This window comes from Marmota monax, unplaced genomic scaffold (genome assembly GCF_021218885.2).
Source record: "Marmota monax isolate L192 unplaced genomic scaffold, Marmota_monax_Labrador192_F-V1.1 WCK01_AAM20220418_F8-fsc00022, whole genome shotgun sequence".
In the NCBI taxonomy this organism is placed as follows: domain Eukaryota; kingdom Metazoa; phylum Chordata; class Mammalia; order Rodentia; family Sciuridae; genus Marmota; species Marmota monax.
The window spans coordinates 23,630,871-23,657,407 of NW_026695215.1; the positions used below are offsets into that span (position 1 = coordinate 23,630,871).

The 26,537-nt window shown below is 35.6% G+C and overlaps 1 protein-coding gene across 1 annotated transcript in view; it reads left to right on the forward strand.

The window, feature by feature from the left end:
* The window catches only part of Mrpl3 (mitochondrial ribosomal protein L3), a 51,245-nt gene that overhangs the window by 16,611 nt on the left and 8,097 nt on the right, over positions 1-26,537 (forward strand). The window contains exons 7-8 of the mRNA XM_046431765.2: positions 16,819-16,927; positions 24,476-24,553. Of these exons, the coding sequence (XP_046287721.1) occupies positions 16,819-16,927; positions 24,476-24,553 (187 nt within the window). The remainder of the gene's footprint in view (positions 1-16,818; positions 16,928-24,475; positions 24,554-26,537) is intronic.

The following is a 26,537-nucleotide window of genomic DNA, read 5'->3' on the forward strand; positions in this document are numbered from 1 at the left end:
GCACACTTTGAGAACCACTGGCCTAGAAAACTGTTGAGCTCCTCAGTTAAACAAGCTTCTCTTCCTCCTTTTTTTTTACCCAACACAGCATTCAACAGGCCTTTCTCTCCTTAACTATGGTCAAGTTGTAACATACAAATGTGTTTAAAACACACCAGTTAAATTTATCCAATTGAAAATAACATTGTCAATAAAATGGGCTGCCTGTTTACTACTTACATTTTAGCATAAAATTGAAAATCATTATGTTTATTTATAGGCTTCATTATCCTTTCATTAGAAAAAAATCCAATTATTAATCTCTACTTATATTTTGACTTTCAGGCTTTTTTTTTTAAACCTAATATCTTCAGTTTTAAAATGTTGAAAGGAGAAAACACTCTTTGCTCCCCCCAAAAAATAAAAATAAATAGAATCTGTTTACCTCAGGAAAGAAATTGTGTGTAGACTTTAAAAAAAAAAAAAGCAATCGATCAGTGACCAACGGTAGCAGCTTCTTCTTGAAGATATTCTTAAAACTTAAATGTCTCTTTTCTAATAATTACAGTAGAAATCTTACCTCAAAATATACGTTGTGTTTACCTGTACTCAATTTGGTTATAATTCTCTGTATAAATAGGGACCGTTTACCAGTGTTTCTTTGAGATATGAGGTGAATATGTATTTACCAGAGTTCATTTTAGTTTTTGCTTTTATACCAGAAATAGTTTTTCACCTAAAGGATCAGAAAATACAGATTGAGTTTTGATTGTATGGGAAAAGATTTTTACATCTAATGTGTAAACCATCTAGCAGAATAGTTTTACAGTTTTATCATACTGTTAGTAGATAATAAAGCCCAGTCTTTGCACTATGACTGTCATATATAATTCGTACTTAGTGAAATTTTTAAATTCACATGTACAATGATGTCTGTCCTCTGTCCCCCACTTCACTACACTTTTAAAGTTTATTTTCTTTTTCTGTAATAGTAATAATATATTTTCATTGTACCTTGAGAAACAAGATTAGAACACAAATATAAATATATTTGTGTTCTAATAGATAATGGTTTGGAGTCTTCATATTCTACCCTTTTTTGTTTGTTTTTTAAATCTCAATTTCGAGGTGGCAATAGCTGCAGATAGTGAACAAATATAAATAGTGGTTGAGATGAGGACATTTAGCCCATGTTTTTCTTGTATGTTCTATCAGTGCTTATTATAAGCTGAGTTTAAAAAAAGAAAGAAAAGAAATGAGAAAGTAATGAAACAAAAAATAAAGAAAACTCTAAAATTGCATTCTGCTGTGTTTAGGAGAAAAAGTTATGTCTTTGTCTCAAAGGACTTGAAGGACAGAAATGGTGGTGATGCATCCCTAACAGTGGACACAGGTAGGAAGGCACTTTCCCGCCTGGTGTCTTATTAAACTTTGAATTCATGACAGTGCCATGCCTGAAATAAATTTTTTCTGGTTGTCTAGAATTCTTCTTTTATTTATTATTTTAATTTTGAAACTTATTTTGAAGTCAGAAATAGTTTATTCCATTACTTAAATGGCTGGTTTTCTTTGTGGAAGAAGGAGAAAGTAAAGATCTCGTCTACAAGCCTGGGCTAATTGGAATAATCCATGTATTTTCAGATATAATCTTAACTTTTTTTTTTTTTTTTTTTTTTTTGCTACCAGAGATTAAACCCAGAGGTGTTTAACCATTGAGCCACATTCCCTGCCCTTGTTATATTTTAGACACAGGCTCTCACTGAGTTACTTAGGGCCTCATTAAGTTGCTGAGGCTGACTTTGAACTCACAATCCTCCTGCCTCAACCTCCCAAGTTGCTGGGATTACAGACATGTGCCACTGAACTTGGGTGTAATCTTACTATTTTAAAGGGGTTGGTGCCCTCTAAATTCCCATTGCTCTTTGATATCAAAATAGAAAAATAGTTATTCATCTTGATAATGTTCTCCTTTGTAGTAAAAATTAAGGAGAATGGGGTAGGAGTGATTAACTGATTAATAGCACAACTCTGCACATTTATTGAGATTCACTGAGTTTGGGCTTTTTCTTTAAAATATCAAAATGTATAAAGAAGTATTGTTACCCTCAAATCCTTAAAGGCAGATAAAATGTCAGGTGACTTCTTAAAAGTAAAACTCCCTAGGCTTTGTGCAGGAAGGCTGCCTACATACCATTAGAAACCCTCCTGACTGGCTGGTTCTTCTGACTGGTAGATATTTGCTGAGAACTCTGAATGGGAAAAATAAAGTATGTGCTGCCTTCATTGTATAATTACTGACTGGTTCTGTCCATTTTTAGTTTTATTTCATTTTTAATAAATAATGTTATTCACTAGCCACTTAGCGCAGTAAGTCTATAAACATGAGAGGAACAATTTTCAAATTAAGGGATTGGATTTTAGAGAGACAGTCTCTTTGAAATAAATTCCCTCTTCAGTCAAAGTGAATGTGTGTTTTGAGATAAAGCTAGAGTTTGGAGAGTAATGTTTTAGAGTGACATTTTGTTGTCACTTAAATTTTTTTATAGTAAGTATCTATAATTGCTTTCCTATTTAACTCTCCCCTCAAGGTCAACAAAATAAAGACCTTATAAGTAAGAGGCAATCTAGGGTAGTAGCTAAAAGAATTGGCCCATCAGTAACTGTGTGACTTAGACAGCTTTCTTCATTCTTTATAACTACATCTTTAACATAAGGCTAATGATAGCACCTATTTCACAATCTTGTTGTAAAGTCTGATTGAGATTATGCATGGAAAGCTCTTGGTTCAAGGCCTGACACATAAAAAATGCTCAGGATTATTGGCCACTGTCACTATTATTGGTATCACTGGCTTTTAATTTAGGGAGAATGGGGTAGGGGTGATTAACTGATTAATAGCACACCTCTTTTAAATTTTAAAAGGAAAGTCTTATGTGTTCTCAACAGGAAATATTTTTTTAATTAAGAGAAAACATGTAGGCATTAGGAATTAAATTCTGGAATTTTCTAATACATCAAGATATTCTCACTTTATAGACTGTCTTTTACTTAGCAATATAATAACTTTACAAAACACTAGGTGATTTTAAAATCACACACCATCTATTACATATAGCATTTTTAGAGTAATGAGGATGCCCTTTAAATGGCTTCATGTTGCTGGGATATATTTATATTTGTGTTCTAATCTTGTTTCTCAAGAGACACTATGACCTGGGTTGAAAGCCTGACCAAATGCTCCTGTTGCCAGGGATTTGACCTTGGGCAAGTGGTTTAACTTCACTAGATTTAGATTTCATTGTTTCTAAGGTTTCTTTCAGTTCTAAAAATCTGTTTCCAAAAATTAATCCCTCAGTTTTCCAAGTCACATACCCCATCTTTATCTATTATTAATGAAGAGATAATATAAGACAGTAGTTTCATAGCATGAGACAATATTGTTTTCTATGCTCTATGGCTGAACATCTTCAGAAAACTTTTGTCCTTTCATGATATTGAGGAATTGGTTATTCAATTTTTTTTCTTTTTCTTTTTTGAGAAAAGCAGACTTCACTTAGGACAATGCATGTTATGTTCTGAATTTATTTAGGACAGCCAGGAAATCAAAGGAATCACTGCATGTTTGGCCCTTTGTACTATCAGATGAGCAGTTATGATGTCAGAAAACCTATAGGCAGTGTACTCGCAGCAGACTCTGGTTGACAAAAATGTTCCCCTATATTGATGGGAGATTTATGGTTTGGGGACAGAAACCAAATACTTGCATTTCAAGTCATTCTGTCACAAACTTCTCCTAAAAAGTTAAGCCACAGAAATATATCCATGCCCCCCCTTTTTTTAATATTTATTTTCTAGTTTTTAGATGGACACAATATCTTCATTTTTATTTTTATGTGGTGTTGAGGATCAAACCCAGCGCCCTGCTGCCAGGCAAGCGCTTGAGCCACATCCTCAGCCCCCTCCATGCCCCCTTCTAACTATATGTGAATGGAACACAAAGCAAATGGAAAATTTCACCATGTCTAACTTGTAGATTCAGGAGCTGTTCATCACTAATCAAATAGATTTACACAGCAATTGTGAACTAAGAATTGTATTGTAGAAATAAGACTCTTGGACTTTACAGGAATTTTTGGTAGAGACAACAATATCTTTGAAAGGCATGGATGAAATTAAGTAGGTAACATATGAGTATGTTATTAAATGAGAAGTTACTACTGTCAAAGATAAAATGCTGCTGGGCAAGGTGGTACATGTCTGTAATCCCAATAACTCCATAGGCTAAGAGGGGAGGATCACAAGTTCAAGGCCATCCTTAGCAATTTAACAAGGACATAAGCAACTTAACAGGACCCTGTCTCTATAAATAAAATAATAATAATAATAATAATAATAATAATAATAATAGAAAAAAGTAAAAATAGAAATTAACAACATAAAAAGGCAAAAAAAGGGGCTGGGGATGTGGCTCAAGTGGTAGCATGCTCGCCTGGCATGCGTGCGGCCCGGGTTTGATCCTCAGCACCACATACAAACAAAAATGTTGTGTCTGCCGAAAACTAAAAAATAAGTATTAAAATTCTCTCTCTCTCTCTCTCTCTCTCTCTCTCTCTCTCTCTCTCTCTCTCTCAAAGAAAAAGGGCAAAAAAATTTTAAAAAGAAAATTGGGGATGTAGTTCACTGCTAAAGTGCTCCTAGGTTCAATCCCCAGTACTCCTCCCCAACCTCGCCCCCCAAAAAAGAAAAAACAAAAGATAAAATGTTCATGAGCTAGAAGCTAATCCTGAGAAAGATAAGGGAATTAGCTAATAAGACTTTTACGTACATGTAATTTATTTTGGCAAAAACTGTCCTGTTTTGTTTATTGGCTTTTGTTATTTTGAAACCAAAAGCATTTGAACAGTTTGAATTTAAAACATAATAAAGTAATTAAGTCACATTCTATAAGAAATTCTCTTGATACTGGTTTAGACATTTTGCTTTTATATTCAGCAGTACTTTTTCATAGTTAAAGATGTCATCATTAATCTATTTTTTTTTTTTATTGTATATAGTATTTTCCAAATAAGGTTGGAAATACTAGTAAGATATTTTATTTTATTTTATTTTATTTTTTTTTTTTAATTTTTTTTTATTGGTTGTTCAAAACATTATAAAGCTCTTGACATATCATATTTCATACATTAGATTCCAGTTGATTATGAACTCCCAATTTTACCCCAAATACAGATTGCAGAATCACATCGGTTACACATCCACATTTTTACATAATGCCCTATTAGTAACTGTTGTATTCTGCTACCTTTCCTATCCTCTACCATCCCCCCTCCCTCCCCTCCCATCTTCTCTCTCTACCCCATCCACTGTAATTCATATCTCTCCTTGTTTATTTTCCCATTCCCCTCACAACCTCTTATATGTAATTTTGTATAACAATGAGGGTCTCCCTCCATTACCATGCAATTTCCCTTTTCTCTCCCTTTCCATCCCACCTCATGTATCTGTTTAATGTTAATCTTTTCTTCCTGCTCTTTCTCCCTGCTCTGTTCTTAGTTGCTCTCATTATATCAAAGAAGACATTTGGTATTTGTTTTTTAGGGATTGGCTAGCTTCACTAAGCATAATCTGCTCTAGTGCCATCCATTTCCCTGCAAATTCTATGATTTTGTCATTTTTTAGTGCTGCGTAATACTCCATGGTGTATAAATGCCACATTTTTTTTATCCATTCATCTATTGAAGGGCATCTGGGTTGGTTCCACAGTCTAGCAATTGTGAATTGTGCTGCTATGAACATCGATGTAGCAGTATCCCTGTAGTACGCTCTTTTAAGGTCTTCTGGGAAAAGTCCAAGAAGGGCAATAGCTGGGTCAAATGGTGGTTCCATTCCCAGCTTTCCCAGGAGTCTCCATACTGTTTTCCAGATTGGCCGCACCAGTTTGCAGTCCCACCAGCAATGTACAAGAGTACCCTTTTCCCCACATCCTCTCCAGCACTTGTTGTTGTTTGACTTCATAATGGCTGCCAATCTTACTGGAGTGAGATGGTATCTTAGGGTGGTTTTGATTTGCATTTCTCTGACTGCTAGAGATGGTGAGCATTTTTTCATGTACTTGTTGATTGATTGTATGTCCTCCTCTGAGAAGTGTCTGTTCAGGTCTTTGGCCCATTTGTTGATTGGGTTATTTGTTTTCTTATTGTTTAATTTTTTGAGTTCTTTGTATACTCTGGATATTAGGGCTCTATCTGAAGTGTGAGGAGTAAAAATTTGTTCCCATGATGTAGGCTCCCTATTTACCTCTTTTATTGTTTCTCTTGCTGAGAGAAAACTTTTCAGTTTAAGTAAGTCCCATTTGTTGATTTTTGTTATCAACTTTTGTGCTATGGGTGTCCTATTAAGGAATTTGGAGCCCGACCCTACAATATGTAGATCGGAGCCAACTTTTTCTTCTATCAGACGCAGAGTCTCTGATTTGATATCTAGCTCCTTGATCCACTTTGAGTTAACTTTTGTGCATGGCGAGAGGAGGGGATTCAGTTTCATTTTGTTGCATATGGATTTCCAGTTTTCCCAGCACCATTTGTTGAAGATGCTATCCTCCCTCCATTGCATGCTTTTAGCTCCTTTATCAAATATAAGATAGTTGTAGCTTTGTGGATTAGTCTCTGTGTCCTCTATTCTGTACCATTGGTCCACCCTCCTGTTTTGGTACCAGTACCATGCTGTTTTTGTTACTATTGCTCTGTAGTATAGTTTGAAGTCTGGTATCGCTATACCGCCTGATTCGCACTTCCTGCTTAGAATTGCTTTTGCTATTCTGGGTCTTTTATTTTTCCATATGAATTTCATGATTGCTTTATCCATTTCTACAAGAAATGCTGTTGGGATTTTGATTGGCATTGCATTAAACCTATAGAGAACTTTTGGTAATATCGCCATTTTGATGATGTTAGTTCTGCCTATCCATGAACAGGGTATATTTTTCCATCTTCTAAGATCTTCTTCTACTTCTCTTTTTAGGGTTTTGTAGTTTTCATTATATAAATCTTTCACCTCTTTTGTTAGGTTGATTCCCAAGTATTTTATTTTTTTTGAGGATATTGTGAATGGAGTGTTTTTCCTCATTTCCGTTTCAGAAGTTTTGTCGCTGATATACAGAAATGCCTTTGATTTATGCGTGTTGATTTTATATCCTGCCACTTTGCTGAATTCATTTATTAGTTCTAGTAGTTTTTTTGTAGACCCTTTTGGGTCTTCTAGGTATAGAATCATGTCATCTGCAAATAGTGATAATTTAAGTTCTTCCTTTCCTATTTTTATGCCTTTAATTTCTTTCGTCTGTCTAATTGCTCTGGCCAGTGTTTCGAGAACTATATTGAATAGAAGTGGTGATAGAGGGCATCCCTGTCTTGTTCCAGATTTTAGGGGGAATGCCTTCAATTTTTCTCCATTGAGAATGATGCTAGCCTGAGGCTTAGCATAGATAGCTTTTACAATGTCGAGGTAAGTTCCTGTTATCCCTAGTTTTTCTAATGTTTTGAACATAAAGGGATGCTGTACTTTGTCGAATGCTTTTTCTGCGTCTATTGAGATGATCATATGGTTCTTATTTTTAAGTCTATTGATGTGGTGAATAACATTTATTGATTTCCGTATATTGAACCATCCTTGCATCCCAGGGATGAATCCTACTTGATCATGGTGCACAATTTTTTTGATGTGCCTTTGTATCCGATTCGCCAGAATTTTATTGAGGATTTTTGCATCTATGTTCATCAGAGATATTGGTCTGTAGTTTTCTTTCTTTGAGGTGTCTTTGTCTGGTTTCGGAATCAGGGTGATGTTGGCCTCATAGAATGAATTTGGCAGAGCTCCTTCTTTTTCTATTTCCTGAAATAACTTGAAAAGTATTGGTATTAATTCTTCCTTAAAGGTTTTGTAAAACTCCGCTGTATACCCATCAGGTCCTGGGCTTTTCTTGGTTGGAAGTCTTTTGATTGCTTCTTCTATTTCATCTATTGTTATTGGTCTGTTTAAGTTGTGAGTATCCTCCTGACTCAGTCTGGGCAAATCATATGACTTAAGGAATTTATCAATGTCTTCACTATCTTCTATTTTATTGGAATATAGGTTTTCAAAATAATTTCTAATTGTCTTCTGTATTTCTGTAGTGTCTGTTGTGATATTGCCTTTTTCATCCCGTATGTTAGTGATTTGAGTTCTCTCTCTTCTTCTCTTCGTTAGCATGGCTAAGGGTCTGTCGATCTTATTTATTTTTTCAAAGAACCAACTTTTAGTTTTGTTAATTTTTTCAATAGTTTCTTTTGTTTCAATTTCATTGATTTCCGCTCTGATTTTAATTATTTCTTGCCTTCTGCTACATTTGCTGTTGTTTTGCTCTTCCTTTTCTAGGGCTTTGAGATGAAGTGTGAGCTCATTTATTTGTTGGTTTTTCCTTTTTTTGAGGAATGACCTCCAAGCGATGAATTTCCCTCTTAAAACTGCTTTCATTGTGTCCCATAGATTCTGATATGTTGTGTCTGTATTTTCATTTATCTCTAAGAATTTTTTGATTTCTTCCTTTATGTCTTCTGTAACCCATTGATCATTCAGTAACATATTGTTCATTTTCCATGTGATGTAGGATTTTTCCTTCCGTCTTTTATCATTGATTTCCAGTTTCATTCCATTATGATCAGATAAAATGCATGGTATTATCTCCACCCCTGTATATTTACTAAGGGTTGCCCTATGGCATAATATATGGTCTATTTTTGAGGAGGATCCATGTGCTGCTGAGAAAAAAGTATATCCACTTGATGATGGTTGATATATTCTATATATGTCAGTTAAGTCTAGGTTGTTGATTGTGATATTGAGTTCTATAGTTTCTTTTTCAGCTTTTGTTTGGAGGATCTGTCCAATTGTGAGAGAGGTGTGTTGAAGTCACCCATAATTATTGTGTTGTGGTCTATTTGATTCTTGAACTTGAGGAGAATTTGTTTTATGAACGTCGCAGCACCATTATTTGGTGCATAAATATTGATAATTGTTATGTCTTGTTGGTGAATGGTTCCTTTTAACAGTATATAATGTCCTTCCTTATCCCTTTTGATTAATTTAGTCTTGAAGTCAATTTTATTCGATATGAGGATGGCCACCCCTGCTTGCTTACGAGGACCGTGTGCATGGTATATTTTTTCCCAACCTTTCACCTTCAGCCTGTGTATGTCTTTTGCAATCAGATGTGTCTCCTGGAGGCAGCATATTGTTGGATTTGTTTTTTTAATCCATGTTACCAGCCTATGTCGCTTTATTGGAGAGTTTAAGCCATTAATGTTTAGAGTTACTATTGATATATGGTTTGTACTTCCAGCCATGTTTGATTATTTATCTTCTTTTTTTTTTTTTTTTTAATTTAGTTTGTTTCTCCATGGTTAGCTTTCCCCCCGCCCTCTGTCTTTATAGAGGCACTTCCCACTGATGGTTTTGGTTATTGTTTTTCATTTCTTCCTCGTGTAGTGTTTTGCTCAAGATGCTTTGCAATGCTGGTTTTCTGGCTGCAAATTCTTTTAGCTTTTGTTTATCATGAAAGATTTTTATTTCGTTATCGTACCTGAACCTTAATTTTGCTGGATACAGAATTCTTGGTTGGCATCCATTGTCTTTCAGTGTTTGAAATACATTGTTCCAGGATCTTCTCGCTTTCAGCGTCTGTGATGAAAAATCCGTTGTTAACCTTATTGGTTTACCCCTGAATGTAATCTGCCTCCTTTCTCTTGTAGCTTTTAGTATTTTCTCTTTGTTCTGTATATTGGATATCTTCATAACAATGTGTCTTGGCGTTGGTCTACTGTGATTTTGTGTGCTCGGTGTCCTGTATGCATCTACAATTTGTATATCCGTTTCCTTTTTTATTTCTGGAAAGTTTTCTGTAATTATTTCTTTCAGCAGGTTACTCATTCCCTTGGTTTGAATCTCTGTACCTTCTTCTATCCCGATGACTCGTAGGTTTGGTTTCTTTATGTTATCCCATATCTCTTGGATGTTTTTCTCATGGTTTTTAACCAGCCTTTCTGAGTTGGCTAGGCTCTTTTCAAGATGATATATTTTGTCTTCATTATCTGATGTTCTGGCTTCTACTTGCTCCACTCTGTTAGTGATACTCTCAATTGAGTTTTTAATTTGGTTTATCGTTTCCTTCATTTCTAGAATTATTGTTTGGTTTTTTTTTATAATCTCAATCTCCTGATAAAGATGCTTAACTTCTTCTTTTATCTGTCTATGTAATTCATTTTCAAAGTGTTCTTTCACTGTTTGGATTTGCTGTCTCGTATCCTCTTTAAGGTTCCATTCCATCTGTCTAAGGTATTCCTTGAGTTCTTTATATGACCATTTTTCTGCTGACTCTAGGTCCTCCTGAATATTTAGGCTGTCCTTCATTGTTTGTACTCCTTTTCTTCCTTGCTTTTTTATGCTGCTCATGTTACTTCTTGTTCTGTTTGACTGCTGAGTTACTGTTTACTCTTATAGATTTATTTGATGCTTGGGAGGAAAGATATTAGAAGGGAAGGGAAGAAGTCACTAAAGAGAATGAGAGTAGGCAGGTAGAATTCAAGGAAGGGGGAATAAGAAGATTGAAAAGAAATGAAAAGACAAAAGAAACAACAATAACAAAGATTAGATAATAAAGAAAGAAAGAAAAGACGAAAAAAAAATTTTAACAAAAATAATAGTGATAATAAAAAATGAAAATTAAAATTAAAATAATAATAATAATAATAAAATAAAAAAAATTAAAAAAATAGAAACATTGAAAAAAATTAAAGAACAACAACAAATAAAAATTGAAAATGAAAGAAAAAGAAGAAAAAAAAAGAAAAAAAAAAGAAAAAGAAAAGAAAAGAAAAAAATGATAATAATAATAATAATAAATGCAGTCCTAGCGTTCTATTAACTTCTCTTCCAGTAGGTGGAGCTGTGCCCACTGGGCCAAGCTTCTCCTCTCAATAGGTGGGAACCATTCACTGTGCAGCAGCTCTTTCTCCTAGACTGGGCGGGTCTCCAATCCTGAGTGTCTAGGGCCTTGTCTTGTGTTTCCTCAAGCCAGGCCGTGCTCACCTGTGGCGCTCACCACAATACTGGCTATACGCCAGGTCTGCTGCTCCTGGGAGCCCTGTTTTCATGAACACCTGGGCTCACTCTCCCTGTTTGCCTCCCTCAGACCCTAAGTTTGTAGAGCTTGGGGCTGAGATCCCCCAGCGAATTTGCTTGCCCTCCTGTAGCCACGCCCCCGGTAGCTGGTGCAAGAGACCTCAGTTGTCAGCACTGGTGGGAGCGGTAGCCGGGAGTTCCGCGCCGCGAGTCCCGCGCCACTCCTGGTTCCCTCAGTCTGGTTATTGCGTTCACAGGAGAGCTGGGAGTGGCCCTTAAGGTTTCCCCGCTGTGTGGAGAGAGATGGCTAGGGGATTACACACCTGTCGCGCTGGTTTCAATGCAGTTATCTCCTCCGCCCGTGACGCCGTTTCTCTGCCATGGTGATATCCCATGCAAATGGTGACCGTTCGTTCCCTTTGCCGGATGACCAATGCAACGGGTGGGTCCTGACTGTCTCTCCCAATCCCCGTTTCAGTCCTGTGGCCACTGCCTATGAAGGCTCGGTTGGCTTTTACCTCTGTAAGTTCCTAAGGGCCGGCCAATTATTTCAGCGGGATCGTTAGTGCTGAGTCACACGAAGCAGGCGAACCGGAGCTTAATTGCCTCCGATTCGGGCTCTGTGTGTGTGTTCTGAGGGGCCCAGCCTGTACACCCCAGATCCACGTCAGCTCAGCATTGCCTAGTGATCCTGAGCAAACAGCATTTAGACAGTTTACGGCTCCCTATGCCCGCGCAGTTGAAGATGTCAGAGACTTGATCTCTCTGCGCCTGCCACCATGTTAGATCTCCTCAGTAATATTCATGTTGCCCTTACAGCTTCCTGGTATAAGCAAGTTCTTGGGATTATACAAACTGCTGCTTCTGTTTCCAGTCCAGATTTCTAGAAATGAAACTCTGGGCCGCGCTGACGAGCGTCCGCGCTTGTCTGCGACCCTAGCAGAGCCGCCCTGGCCTCCGCAGCTCTTCAGCCCGGTGCCAGGCCCCAGGGGCCCAAGCGGCTGCCGCCGCGGCTCTCCGTCCCCCTCCTCCGGAGCACGGGTCCCCTGGCAGGGGGGTGCAGAACGACCCCAGAGCAGGCTCTGCCCGAAGGTGCAGCGGCGAACAGGCCACCGAGACGCTCGAGGCTGCAGTCCAGCCTTCGGAGGACAGGGCTCGGCACGCAGCCCAGCTGCAACCTCTAGGTGCGGCTGCCGGACAGTGTATACGGAGCCATCAAGACAGCAAGCAGAAAGCAAATGGCGGCTCCCGCGGAGTGGATTTTCGGCACAGAAACCACAGCCCCGCCAGCAATCCCAATCCACAAACTCTCCCTGTATAAAAAATATTCAAAAAAAAAAAAAAAAGGCGGGGCGCACTGAGCTTTCTTTGCCTCGGGTACTTACAATCCACTGCTGATTACACATTCAGCTTCTCCGCCCGGATCGAAGCGAAAGAGGAAGCAGATGGGAGCAAAGCGCCCGCGGCTCTGAGCAGCCAAGCGTCTCTTTTTCGATTTCTTTGTTCTTCCCGCTCCTTGGCAAAGTGGTCCACTACAGATTAACGGTGAAAGGAGCTTTAACAGACTGTGCGAGATCTCTATTAAAGCCGCTGCTTTGAGCACCACGCTCAGCACTTCAGCAACCCCCGTACGCAGCGGCCATCATTAATCTATTATTGGTGGTTCATCATAAATAAAAAGCCCAGTATTGATTTTGTCTGTGAACTGAGTGAGCTTCCATTTCCCCATCTTTAGACATAACATAGAGAAGCTAATTGTTAACTAGTGGTTTCTTCACTTTCCCACCCCCCACTTCTGCTTTTATTGGTTAAATATAAAAATATAACCTGATTTAGGGGCATCCTTAAGAGAAAGTAGGAATCCTCTCCATTTAATACTCAGAGATTATGTACAAGTCATTTAAACTTCTTAGAGCACGAATCAACCATTTGGAAATGGTTCTGATTGAAAAATAATATACTTGCATTTTGGATTTTTATTTTTTTAAATGAAGAGCAAGTATTTTTGCAAGTGATGTTAAACTTTCTGTGGTTTTTACATGGCAATAATAGACAACATAGTAGGAAATGTATGTGAGGCCAGAGGTAATTGAATAAAACAAAGGCATGAAAGAATGGCATATTTAGAGATTCATGGAATAGTCTACTATGACTAGGATTTGTGGTAGGCAGTGTTGAAAAGATAAGTTGGGCTCAATTGGATCATAGTTGAGTTTACTTGTTTTTTGTTGTTGTTGTTGTTTTTCATGCTATATTATAATTGGGATGGAGCCTAGGACATTACCACTGAACAACCTCTCTGAACTTTTTTTTTTCCTTCCAGTACTGGGGATTGAACCCAGGCTTGCTCTTCCCTGAGCAAAACTCCCCAACACTTTTTTTTTTTTTGAGATAGGGTCTCACTGAGTTGCCCAGGCTGGCCTCAAATCATGATGCAATGAAAGGTATTGTCCCACAAAATAAAGCAACATGTTGGGTTTGTGTTAAAACCTGTGTGCTTGCTGTTGGCATGTGGGCATTTGTCACAATATGGCAAGGGAATGAAATTTTCTTAGTATGATTTCTAGAGATTTATAGTCTGCATTGGGAAACATTAAATTATGCATTCCCTTCTGGAAGATTCTTACAGTCATAAACTTAAGGCATTTCTCCCTTTTACTTCATTCCGTGTTTTTAAACCAAAAGGCATGCCCATTTGGATACTATAGAACAAAAGAAAGGAAACTAATCTTCTTTCTTTCCATGAGAGAACTAGCCAGTGACAAATTTTATGGTAACTTCTCTAGGCTGGAAATAGGAATAAATAATGCCCAATCTTTGCCCTCTATGTATTTAAAGTGTAGTAAGGAGAAATGAGCTGAGAAGCAAGGGCAATAAAATCTCCTAAATTAAATACTTCTGATTTTTTAAAATTAATTTTTGGTTTAACAAGTATAATTGATTTAAAATACACTTTAAATATTTTGCCCATCCTCAGTTAAGTCTCACCAAAGTTGGGATTTCTAACATTGTGTTCATTTAAATCTGAGTTTTCATTCATTTAGTTTATTTCTGCAGCCATTAATTTAAAATCGTAATTGGTAAAGAGTAAGGAAGATAAAGTATGTGTTATGTGTAATTTTCAGTAAAATGAAGAGTTTATTCTATATGAAATGAAAATGTTATACTTGAAATGTGCCTGGGAGTACTAAGTATAGCTTAGTTCGTTTCTTGCTTCTATTTTATTTTTGTTGTTGGGTGATAATTGAGAGAAGTAAAAATATAGATACCTGTACCACCCATGGAGCAACAGGTGCATTCTATTCTCCCTAAATTGAATTAAACCAGTAATTTGTCATGTCATTTGTGTTTTATCCTTTTGTTTAAAGGTTATCTACTGAAGAGGTTCCCATTATACACAGTATAACTACATGATGTATTCTAGAACTAGATTGAAAAACAATCTGTAATTTGCAGACAGATAATTAGTACTTTAAGGATACCACTTTTATTTTGTAATCATTTACTCTTAAAATGAGCTCAGTTTCTTCTGTAATTTACCTGGCATATATTTTATTTCATTCACATTATCTTTTTAAGAGATAACCAGTTTGAGAACTCAGAACTAGAAAACTTTCTAACAAAAATGACCAGGGTTCAAATGTGACATTTTTAAAAAATATTCATTTTAGAGTGGTATTACTGGTCCCTCTCTCCATTTTTTTCTTTTAAGTGTTATTTGCCAAATGATAGCATGGATCCATTGACTCTTAGTTTTTGTTGTTGTTTTTGTTTTTAATTGCAAGTACTTTACTTTTCATGTGTGATCTAAAATTCATTATTAAACAGAAATATTTGTTAAATTTCTGAAGCATAATTTCAGTAAAGTATTTAATTACCAGAAATTATCTTCTTACATGTTAGTCTCTATAAAATTATATAGTTTTTTATTGAATATCTGTTAAATTTCTATTTTTAGGTCTTTAAATCAGGAATAAGCATTATTTTGATTTTTTTGAGGTAAAAAAAGAATATGTGCATACCTTCAGAGTGTGTTCAGTTGATATAAAGAAAGTGGTTTAAGCTACATTTATAAACAACCAACTTTTGATGTGTTTTTTGATAATGTCTATCTGTTGGGTTCTATACATAATTTATAATTGTTTTTATGTTGAATTCTTGATATATCTAAAGCAGACTGTTTTATTCATATGGGCTTTCTTCAGTCCATCCTCTCTGATAAGTCTGTGTTAACAAATGTATAGCATGGCATGGTTTTCATAATCTTTTTCTTTTGGTTCTTTTTGTAATAGGCCTGTAATCATAGCTAACTTCGTTGAGATTAAAGAACGCTGCATTAAAAATATATTGACATATTATCTAATGAAAGGTGGGGAAAAAAACCTTCATCTTAGGAGTATGTAAAAACATTTCTGGTACAATCTTATAATTCCTCCTGGCTTTTGCATTGTATCATTTGTATTGATGCATTTGACATTCAAAGACACACTTTAATAATTCTTGAATCTAAGTATTGCCTGCTCTCTACCTGCATCTTATACTGTTTCTCTAGCCAACAGAATTTGAAAATAAAATAATTTCATTTAAAAATGAGTTTTTATTTTAAAAAGAAATTTTGGGTGCTTCGGCTATAGCTCAGTGGCAGAGTGCTTGCTTAGCACATGTGAGGCACTGGGTTCGATCCTAAATAAATAAAAGCATGATGTCCATCTACAACTATAAATTTTTTTTTTAATTTTGTTCTCTGAATTTCTCCATTGGTTTCCCGTTTAACCTTGAGAGCAAGAACCTTAGCATTTAGAGCATTTTAATTGTTTTATTTAGTGCTTTATTATAATAATTATATATTGCTATCTAATATGTAACCTTTATAAAACATAATGGCTTAAAATAATAAATATTACCTCATAGTTTCTGTGGTCAGAAAGCCTGGTACAGCTTACCTTGGTGTCTGGTTCATGGTCTTTCACAAAGCTGCAATCAAGGAGTTAGCCAGGGCAGCCGTCATCCCAGGGTTTGACTCAGGGAGAATGCCTCCAAGTTTACTAACATGGTAGTTGGCAAGTCTTGGGATCCTCAGTTATTGACTGATCCTCAGTTATATGCTAGTCCCATGTCTCATGATGGCAGTTGGGTTCCTTCATCTTAGCAAGCAAGAGAATACCAAGATGAAAGCAATAGTCTCTTTGTAACCAAATCTCAAAAGTGACTTCTCATTGCTGTAGCCATATTTTGTTCATTAGAAATGAGTCCCTAGACCCACCCAGACTCATTTGAAGAGAATTAAGTGAGGGCATGAGTACCAGGAGATGGGCAATCTTTAGGGTTCATCTTAATGGCTGCTTACCATGTGTGTAATATAGTACTTTGAAACGTCTAGAACTTTATCACTTTTACTGTACCATCTTCACAAGATTATGGTAGTAAACCTTTTTGTTCAGATAAAAGTTGATGTGCTTATCTTGCTATCTCATAATCTTGAATTAATCATTTTGTATAGAATTAGACTCTAGGAGGAGATAAAACTCTGACAGAGAATGTTCATTTGCAGTTTTGCTTGAATAGCCTTTTCTAGTTATTTAGATAAGAAGCTTTGTTCAAACTCTAAGGTACTATCAAGAAAGTATACAATTGGGAATTTTTACTCTCTATTCTTATGTAAATTCTAACGTTTGTTTTGTTCAGTATTGGTAAAGGTTTTCAAGGTGTCATGAAAAGATGGGGATTTAAAGGCCAGCCTGCCACTCATGGTCAAACGAAAACCCATAGGCGACCTGGAGCTATTTCAACTGGTGTAAGTATAGAGTGATGCTCTTTTTAATGCTGTTGCCTTTTGTACCTGTCGTGCTCAGTCTTTGCTTTAGATCAAGTTAAATAATTTTAATCTGACTCCAGGTGGAGTTATCATTTTGTGGGTCACCTTTTTGTGGATCGTAGACTCAGTCATTTTTCAGAGCTATAGTTTTATTCTACATATTCCTAGTACCTTCCTCCCTACTTTCCCATTCCCTTCTCTGTGTTCTGTATGAGACATTGAAGCCAGCTACAAAAATAAGATATCTTTCTAGCTGGCCTCACTGCTTCCTCCACACATTCATTTTGCCTTAAAGAAAACAGTTGGGAAAGATTGTCAAGGAAAATACCATGGTAAAGAGAAAAGAATACACAGAGAAATACGTAATAAGAGATATGATATGGAGAAAAGACCCTTTATGTTGCTAATTTAATCTTATTCTCCAAGTGATATAACAAAGTGCCTAAAGAGATTTTGTTCTTTGGAGCCGTAGGGTAATGCAAGGTCAGCCACTAAATGTTGGTAATGTATTCTATTTCTTTCAAAATAAGAGGAATACAGATTAAAGCTACTCTGAGATACTATGTTCTCACTAGCAGATTGTATTATAAAGCTGCTTAATTTTTGTCATATTGTCTAATGAAGGGTGTTAAAATATGTTAGCAAAAATGTAAGAAAACAGACACTCTATACCTCCCTGATGGGAATACAAAATAGTACAGCCCTTAGGAAGGAAAATGTGACAGTATTTAATAAAACAACACAGGCATTTATGCTTGTCAAAGCAATCCTACTTCTAGGGTTTATATTTTTGCAAAAAGAAGGGCCAGGGAGATAAACCAGAAACTAAGGTATTGCTTACCTACAAGGGATGGATAGAAATAGTGTGGAAGGGCCTAAGAGTGCAGGAATGACACTTTATTGGATAGACTTTTCGTTACTTCTGAAAACATATTGTTGTTTTACATTTTCAAAATAAAAACAATGATAAGAGGGGAAATAGAAAATGGAATATAATTAGAAAATGAACTTAAGTGTTTCAGATGAATAATAACTACACTGAAGAGGGAGGGGAAAAAACCCTAGTAACTCAAATAACTTTTAAACAGTAGTTTAGTATAAACCTGTAGTCTAAATTTTAAATTGTACTCTGTACAAATATTAAATTCTAGTTAGGCTTGGTTTTTGCTATGGTATCAGCAGTTCTGAAGTAATTTTCTGTGAATTGGATGATTGAGAAGTTAATTAAATATATTGATATACGGGAGCCAAGTTTTTTACAGTATATTAAGGGAGGTCATTAAGCCATGAAATGGGGGAAATTAGAATGAACCCTGTAGTGTTGAATTTTAATTATAGGTATCTTTATGTAATTTATTCACTCTGTGTGTAAATAAAAAGAAATAGATGTAAGTGTGAGTATGTTATTTATATCTTAGCTCTGACTGCTAGAAAGACCTGAAAGCAAAAATATTCCATTGCAATGAGCATACCTAGGGCTCAGATCTTGATTTCTAAAGACTATTCCCCACTGAAAAGAATCCCTTGAATAATCGGCTTATTTAATAATGCATGGGACTGGAAGACACAAGACAAACTCAACACATCTTATCCAAGAAAACAAGGAAGTGCTTAAACAATGACAGACACACAGAAAGAACATAGAAGCCAGCCTAAACAGGCTGAAACAGATTGGGCTTAAAATTTTAAAATTATAGTAAAAGAATTCATCAAATAAAATTAGAGTTCATGAGTCCACACTGATAATAACCAACTGAATGAATAGGTGAATAAATGATAGGATAAAGGTGAAATGCTCTTCCTTACAGTATAATGCCATCTAACATAGAAGGAATGATAGATTTAGAGTGTCACTGTTTGGCAGTCATTATAGAAATAAATGATTCAGCCCAACATTTATAGATGATAAAACAAATGGTAAACAAATTGATGGGTACTAGATATATACATAGTCTGAAAACTAATAGCCTTGGAAGGGATTAACCTACATAACACATTTTTATCTAGGTAATCAGTTATACATCACCAGTAGTTAGATAAACCAGCATAATGTACCTCCTGATAAGGTTCCCAGAAATGAACACACCATTATTTCTTTGTTGATTCCTACCAAAATGCATCTGCTTGAATCTGATCATTGGAAAACATCAGACAAACCCAAAGTGAGCAATACTCTACAAAATATAATTGGTTTGTAGCCTTCAACAATGTTCAAGGTCATGAAAGACAAGGAAAGGCTGAGGAGCTGTTCCAGATTTAAGGAGGCTAGAGACAGGACAACCAAGTGCAATTTGTAAACTGCAAAGTGGATCTTGAACTCGGAAAACAATAGCTTATAAACAATATTATTGAGCCAGGCACAGCAGAACATGCCTATAATTCCAGCTCTCAGGAGGCTGAGGCCACAAGAATTAATGAGTTCAAAGCCAAATCTAGGCAACATAGTGAAACACTGTCTCAGAGACCTGAAAGACAAAGAGAGAGAGAAAGAATATTATTGGAACAGATGGCAAAATTATAATAGATATGATAATAGTGTTTAATTTTCTGAGTTTTATAATTGTACTGTGGTTACATAAGAGAATATCCTTGTTCTCAGGAAATACTTATAAATAAACAAGCATAATGTTTGCCACCTAATTTCAAATGACCTAGGGAAAGATGTAGAGAGAGTAGATAGTGTAAAGCAAGTGGGACAGCATAAACAAAAGGTAAGTTAGTTAGGGTAAAGAGTATAAGAATTCTTAAAGAGTATAAGAATTTATGTTGCTGCTCTTTTTAAATTTAAATCATGAAATTATACATTATAAAAATTAGGTAGATCAAAGACAAATTTAAGAGCTAAAACTATAAAACATTTTTGAAAAAACAGGAGTAAATATTCATGCCCTAAGAGGCAAAAGCCTTAGATACAACACCATAATAACAAGGAGCAGAAGAAAATATATTACGTTTCATCACCAAAATTTAAAACGTGCTACAGATGCATCAAGATATGAAAAGACAACTCACAGAATGGAAGAAAATATTTGTAAATCATGTATCTGATAAGACTTATATCCAAATATATAAGGAACTCTTACAACCAGTAGTCCAGAGGTTTCCCAATTAAAAGATGGGCAAAGGACCTGAATAGACATTTTGTCAAAGAAGATACATAATTGGCCAATAAGCATGTAAAAAGATGCTCAATATCTTTAATCATTAGGAAAATGTAAATCAAAACCACAATGAGATAACAACTTTTATGTCCTAGGATGGCTATAACTTAAAAGACCTATAATAACAAATGTTAGCATGGGATGTAGAGAAATTGCAACCCTCATATGTTGAATGCAGGAATATAAGATGATAACACCACTAAACGTTAAACATAGAGTTATTGTATGACCTAGTAATTATTATTTTTTTTTTTAATTAAAGCATTAGTTGTTCACAGTGGTTGGGTTCATTTTGACAAAATCATACATGCATGGAGTTTAATTTACTCCGTTTTGGTCCTGATTCCCCACCCTTTTCCCTGCCCCTTTCTTTCCCCCTTCCTCTACTCATTTTCCTTTCACTCATTTGCTTGTGTTTGTTTATTTATTGGTAATAGCAAGTGAACCCAGGGGTATTTAACCACTTGGCCACATTCCCAGTCCTTTTTTTTTTTTAATTGTGAGACAAGATTTCACTAAATTACTTACTGCCTCACTGAATTGCTGAGGCTGGCCTTGAACTTGGAATCCTTCTGATTTAGCCTCCCTAGTCACTGGTATTATGGGTGTGCACCACCATGCCTGGCTCATTTATTTATTTGTGATTGATCCTTTCTATATATACATAAAGGTTGAATTCATTGTGGTATATTTGTTTATGCATATAACATAATTTTGTTCATTTCATTCCCTATTTCCTCCCCTTTCCCGTCCCTCTTCCCTTCCTATAGATATCTTTCTGCTACTCCACTGAAAATCCCTTTATGATATCCAATCCCCTCCCCTTTTTCCCTTATTTTGGCTGGCTCCCACTTAAGAGAGAAAACATTTGAGCCTTGATTTTGTGAGTCTGACTTATTTCATTTAGCATGATGTTCTTGTTCCATCCATGGCAAATACCATAATTTTGTTGTTCTTTATGGCTGAGTAAAGACTCCATTATGCATATATACCACATTTTCTTAATCCATTCACCTATGATGGGGATCTGGGCTGATTCCATAATTTGGTTATTGTGAAGAGTTCTGCTGTATCTTATAGTATTCTGATTTTAGTTCTTTTGGATAAAAACCAAGGAGTGGGATAGCTGAGTCATATGGTATTCCATTTCTTGTTTTTTGAGAGATCTATCTCTACATTGTTTTCCAGAGTAATTGAACTAATTTGCAATCCCACCAGCAATGTATGAATCTACCTTTTCCCCAACATTCTTACCAGGATTTATTATTATTTATATTCCATCATTGACTGGAATGAGATGAAATCTTAGAGTAGTGTTGATATGCATTTACTGGACTGCTAGAGATATCAAACTTTATATATATATTTCTTGGCCATTTGTGTTTCTTTAAAAAAAAAAAAAAAAAGATCTGTTCTTTTGCCCATTTATTGACTGGGTTTTTTGGGTTTTGGGTGTTAAGTTTTTTTGAGTTCTTTATATGTTAAATGTTAATCCACTGTCAGAGAAATAGCTGGCAAAGATTTTCTTCCATTTTGTAGACTCTCTTCATGTTCTTGTTTCCTTTGATTTGATGGCATTCATCTATTTATCCTTGGTTTCATTTCTTGAGCTCTAGGGCTTTTAAAGAAGTCAGTACCTGGAGTGTTGATTTTTCTAGCAGAAGAAAACATATATCTATTCCGTGAGATACTGAGAAGAAAGTAAATTCTGTTGTTTTAGGGTAAAATGTTCTGTAGATGTCTGATAGTTCCATTGATTTTATGTTTGGATGACCTCTCTATTGATGTTAAGGATGTGTTGAAATCACCCTGAAATCATTGTATTGGGATCTATCTGGGATTTAACATCAAGAAGTACTTTATTTTATGTATTAGGTACACTGACATTTCAGGCATATATATTTACTATCATTATATCTTCTTGTTGGATCATTCCTTTGTCTCTTCTGATTAATTTTTGGGGGGTGGGGGTGGGGGGTTGTGGCTCCATGGTAGAGCACTTGCCTAGCATGTGTGGGACACTGGGTTTGAGTCTCAACACCACATAAATAAAAATAAAGATATTGTATCCATCTACAACTAAAAATATTTAGAGGAAAAAAAAAACGGGCATTTAACCATTAAGCCACATCCTTTTTAGTTTTTATTTTGAGACAGGGTCTTGCTAAGTTGCTGAGGCTAAGCTCAAACTTAAGATCCTCCTGCCATAGCTTTCCAAGTCACTGGGATTATAGACATAATCAGCACTTCTGATTAATTGTTTTTTATTGTAAAATTTGCCAGGTACAAGAATAGTTATACCTGATTGTTTTCATACTCCATTTGCATGGAATATTTTTTTTGTATCCTTTTACTTTTACCTTGTGGGTGTTTTTGCCTATAAGTCGAGCCTCTTACAAAGACCATATAATTAGATCTTGCTTTTTAATACATTTTGCTAATCTATGTCTTTTTTTTTTTTGATATGGGGATTCAACCACTGAGCCACATCCCCAGCCCTATTTTGATTTTATTTAGAGGCAGATTTACACTGAGTTGATTAGTTGCTTAGTGTGACTGAGGCTGGCTTTGAATCCACAATCCTCCTTTCTCTGCCTCCCGAACCGCTAGGATTCCAGGCATGCACCACTGCACAGGCTCTGTCTTTTAATGGGGGAAATTGAGACCATTTACATTCAGAGTTGTTATGGATTCATGTGTATTGTTTCTTGACATTTTGGTTTGTTTGCTATATTTAATTCTATTTTGATTCATTTTGATAGTTGTTCTTCTAGTGATCTTCATCTCTTTGGGAGCTTTGGAGTTCATTTTTGTGTTCCTCTGTCTGTAGCATATCTTTGAGTATTCATTGGAATGCTAGCTTTGTGATGACCCAGAAATTCTACTCCTAAATTTGTACTCAAAACATACACACTAAATTCATATATGAATATTTAGAATATTAATATTCATAGTACCCCCAAAGTCAAAACTCTTTATAGATATTTATCTCTACAATAGAATATTATTTAGCAATGGAATGAAGTGAAGCATTGATACATAGTGCAGCATGAATGAACCTTGAAAACATTTTGTCAAGTTGAAAAAGACTACATCATTTATGATTCCACTTATATGAACTGTCCAACCTTGGCAAATCTATGAAGACAAAATTAGGTCAGTGATTGCAAAAAGCTGTGGGGATTGCTGGGAATGGCCACAAATGAGTATGGGTTTTTGTTTTGGCTTGATGAAAATATTCTAAAATTGATTGTGGTAATATACAACTCTCTAAAAACATCAAATTGTGTAGTTTAAAGGGGTGAAATGTGTGGTATGTGAATTATATCTTAACAAAGCTCTTTAAAAAATTAGGCATATAGAGGAACCTACTCTTATGACTGGAATGAGATATTTATCTTGAAATACTGTACTGTTTATATACTTTCCTTAAGGATTAGCTAATAAATGACTTTGTAATCCTAAGAATGAGGCTATACTTTAAATGAGAGTATAAATTTGACTAACGAGGCTGAATTGGTCCTTTTTTAGTAATGTTAAGTACAGTGCTTATCAAAGCATATATATGTAGAATACTTGGTCTATTATACTCAGAATTGTCTTTGGAGTTATGTTGGTTACATAGTAACCAACTCTGAAACTATGATGAGTCACTTCTACTGGGAGTTTTACCTGTTCCTATGAGTAGCTGATAGAAGAGTGTTTAGTCTAAGAATTCATGTCATGAGAAACCTTCCATTTTAGCTGTAATTCAGATTTGTTTCCTTAGATGTATAATTATTAGCCATTATCAGAGACTGCGTGAAGTTGTTTGATTTATTTGAATCAAAGACAACTAAGACAAGCTATTCTAGTAACTAATTCTGACCTTGAAGCATTTGGGTAAGGAAAGTGACATCAAAAGCAAGGAGGAGTAGCACCATTCCAGCAGCAGTAGTGTGGATTAAGTCAGTTAATACAGAAGATTACCCGAAAACAGGCTAGGCAGACTTTTTCTTCAGGTGGTGATTTGATATGTGTGTATTCTTTCTTTCTTACTTTCTTTCTTCCTTCCTTCTTTCATTTCTTCCTTCCTTCACCTTTACCTTTACCTTTACCTCTTAACGAGTATTAGGTCAGTTACTATTCTCGTTACTGAGTTTGTATCCTAATTCTGTTTCTAAGTCCCTATTTATTTTGTTAGTCTAATCAAATTTGGAATGGGAATCCTCTGGTAGTAAGGACATTTCAATCTCAATTCTTTATTAGACCAGCAGAATAGGAAAAAAAAAAAAAAAACTTAAAATTCCTAGTCTTAGTTGATGTTACGATTTGACCAATACTGTTTGAAGTCAAAAGTATTGAAAACTTTGGTTCTCTCATTTAGGATATTGCCAGAGTCTGGCCTGGAACTAAAATGCCTGGACAAATGGGAAACATAGATAGGACATCATTTGGACTGAAAGTAAGTTTGTAAAATGGTTCTTTTAAGAATAAATTAGGTAAATGCAAAGGCGTCAAAGTATGTATTTAATGTATATTTATGTACTGCTGTTCTAATAGGCTTTATGATAATTAAGAGGTAGAAGATGCATGAGTTTAGTTGTATTGTGGGTAGTCATGGTAGTAATACTGGTAGTATTTATTTATTTAACATCCAAGCCATAGACTATACAGTCATTAAGAAGGAAAAAAATCAGTGACCTGCTATTTGACCTGGAAGATTTCACAAGATATTATATGAAAAAAAGGTAAGAATCAGAACATTAAGTTTAATACTCTCTATTTATAAAGAAATGAGCAGAAGCTTCCGACATGTACATATTGCTATGCTGTTATATCGTCACAGAGAAAAGTGGAGAGGTTGTATTCCAGATTGTCTGAGGTTATATGTCAGAAGTGTGGGTGGGCAGATGGTTTTGAGTAAGGAGAGAGGAGACAAAATTGAATGAAAAAAAAAAAATAACACTGAAAAAGGATTGCAAAAGGATACATTTATGTACTTATGTGTATGTGTGTATTTTAAAGAGGGGAAGTTATGTTCTCAACTAACTTGAAAAATGTATGTAATTGCTAAATGAAAATGAGTTGTACTATAATGAGTGCTGTGTTGTTTCATTTTTTATATTAAAACAACTACTGTTTATATATGTATGCATATATATTTCAAAACATGGAAAGTACAAAAAAAATAAACACCCACAGAAAGAGCACCCAAAGATAATTACTAACCAATACATGTTCTTCCAGTCTCTGTTCTACATACATCTTATATGTGAATTTGTTTTCAAATTTTATATAACTAAATTGTATTAGGGTTCTCCTGAGAGAGATGGATGAATGAATGGTTAGATAGACTGATAGTTAGATAAATGATGTGATACATTCATAAAAGGATATTTGAGGGGAATTGGCTCACATGATCATTGAGTCTGGAAAGTCCTACAACAGGCCAGCTGCAAGGTGGAACTCCTGGGATCCCTGTATCCTGGCTTAGTCCAAAAGCCTCCAAACTAGGGAATCCAGTGATGGAATTCTCAGTCCGAGACAGTAAGCCTGAGAATTGGGCAGGGAGATGTGAAGGGATGGTGGTGCTGCTGATATAAGTACTAGAGTCCAAGGTCCAGAGAGCCTAGAATTCTAATTAATATATAAAGCAATGTCCTGGCTGCAGGAGAGAAGAAATATTTTTCTCTGACTTTTTTTGTTTTTGGAGGGGAGTGGAGTAGGCATGCATCCATTTGGACAGTGCTCACCTACATTGGGCAGGGAATCTTCCATACTCAGTCCACGCACTTTCACACTAATCTCAGGAAATGTCCTCACAGATACACCCAAAAGTGATGCTTTTCTAGTTCTCATAGTAGTCCACATAGACACCTAAAATTAGATAGACTTTTTTTCCCTTTTTTAACTTACCAAAGCCCATCAATTTCTCTCTCTCTCTCTCTCTCTCTCTCTCTCTCTCTCTGTGTGATTTCATTTTCTATAGTATTTAAAAAATATACCGAGCTATTGTTAAGTACCAGCTATGGGTAAAATTTTTATTTCTTCTCAAAATATTTTATTTTCTCAGTATCATTTCTTGACCATTCTTTTCCGTTTGTGTAATTTGTTTTCTCTGTGTGAAGATTGTTTTGGTTTTTTGTTTTGTATTTTCACCTCCTGTTCCCTTCCCTCTCCGATCTCTCTACTGTTGAATTACAGTTGGGTTTTTGTTTTGTTTTGTTTTGTTTCATTAGTGTTTTGTGGATGTACAGGATGGTGAAATTCACTGTGGTATATTCATATGTGTACATAGGAAAGTTAGATCAGAGTCATTCCACTGTCTTTTCCTATCCTATTCCTCCTTTCCTTTTATTCCCCTCTGTCTACTCCACTGATCTTACTTTTATTTTTTTTTAATCCCTCCCCCCTTATTTTGGATTAGCTTTCAGATATCAGGGAAA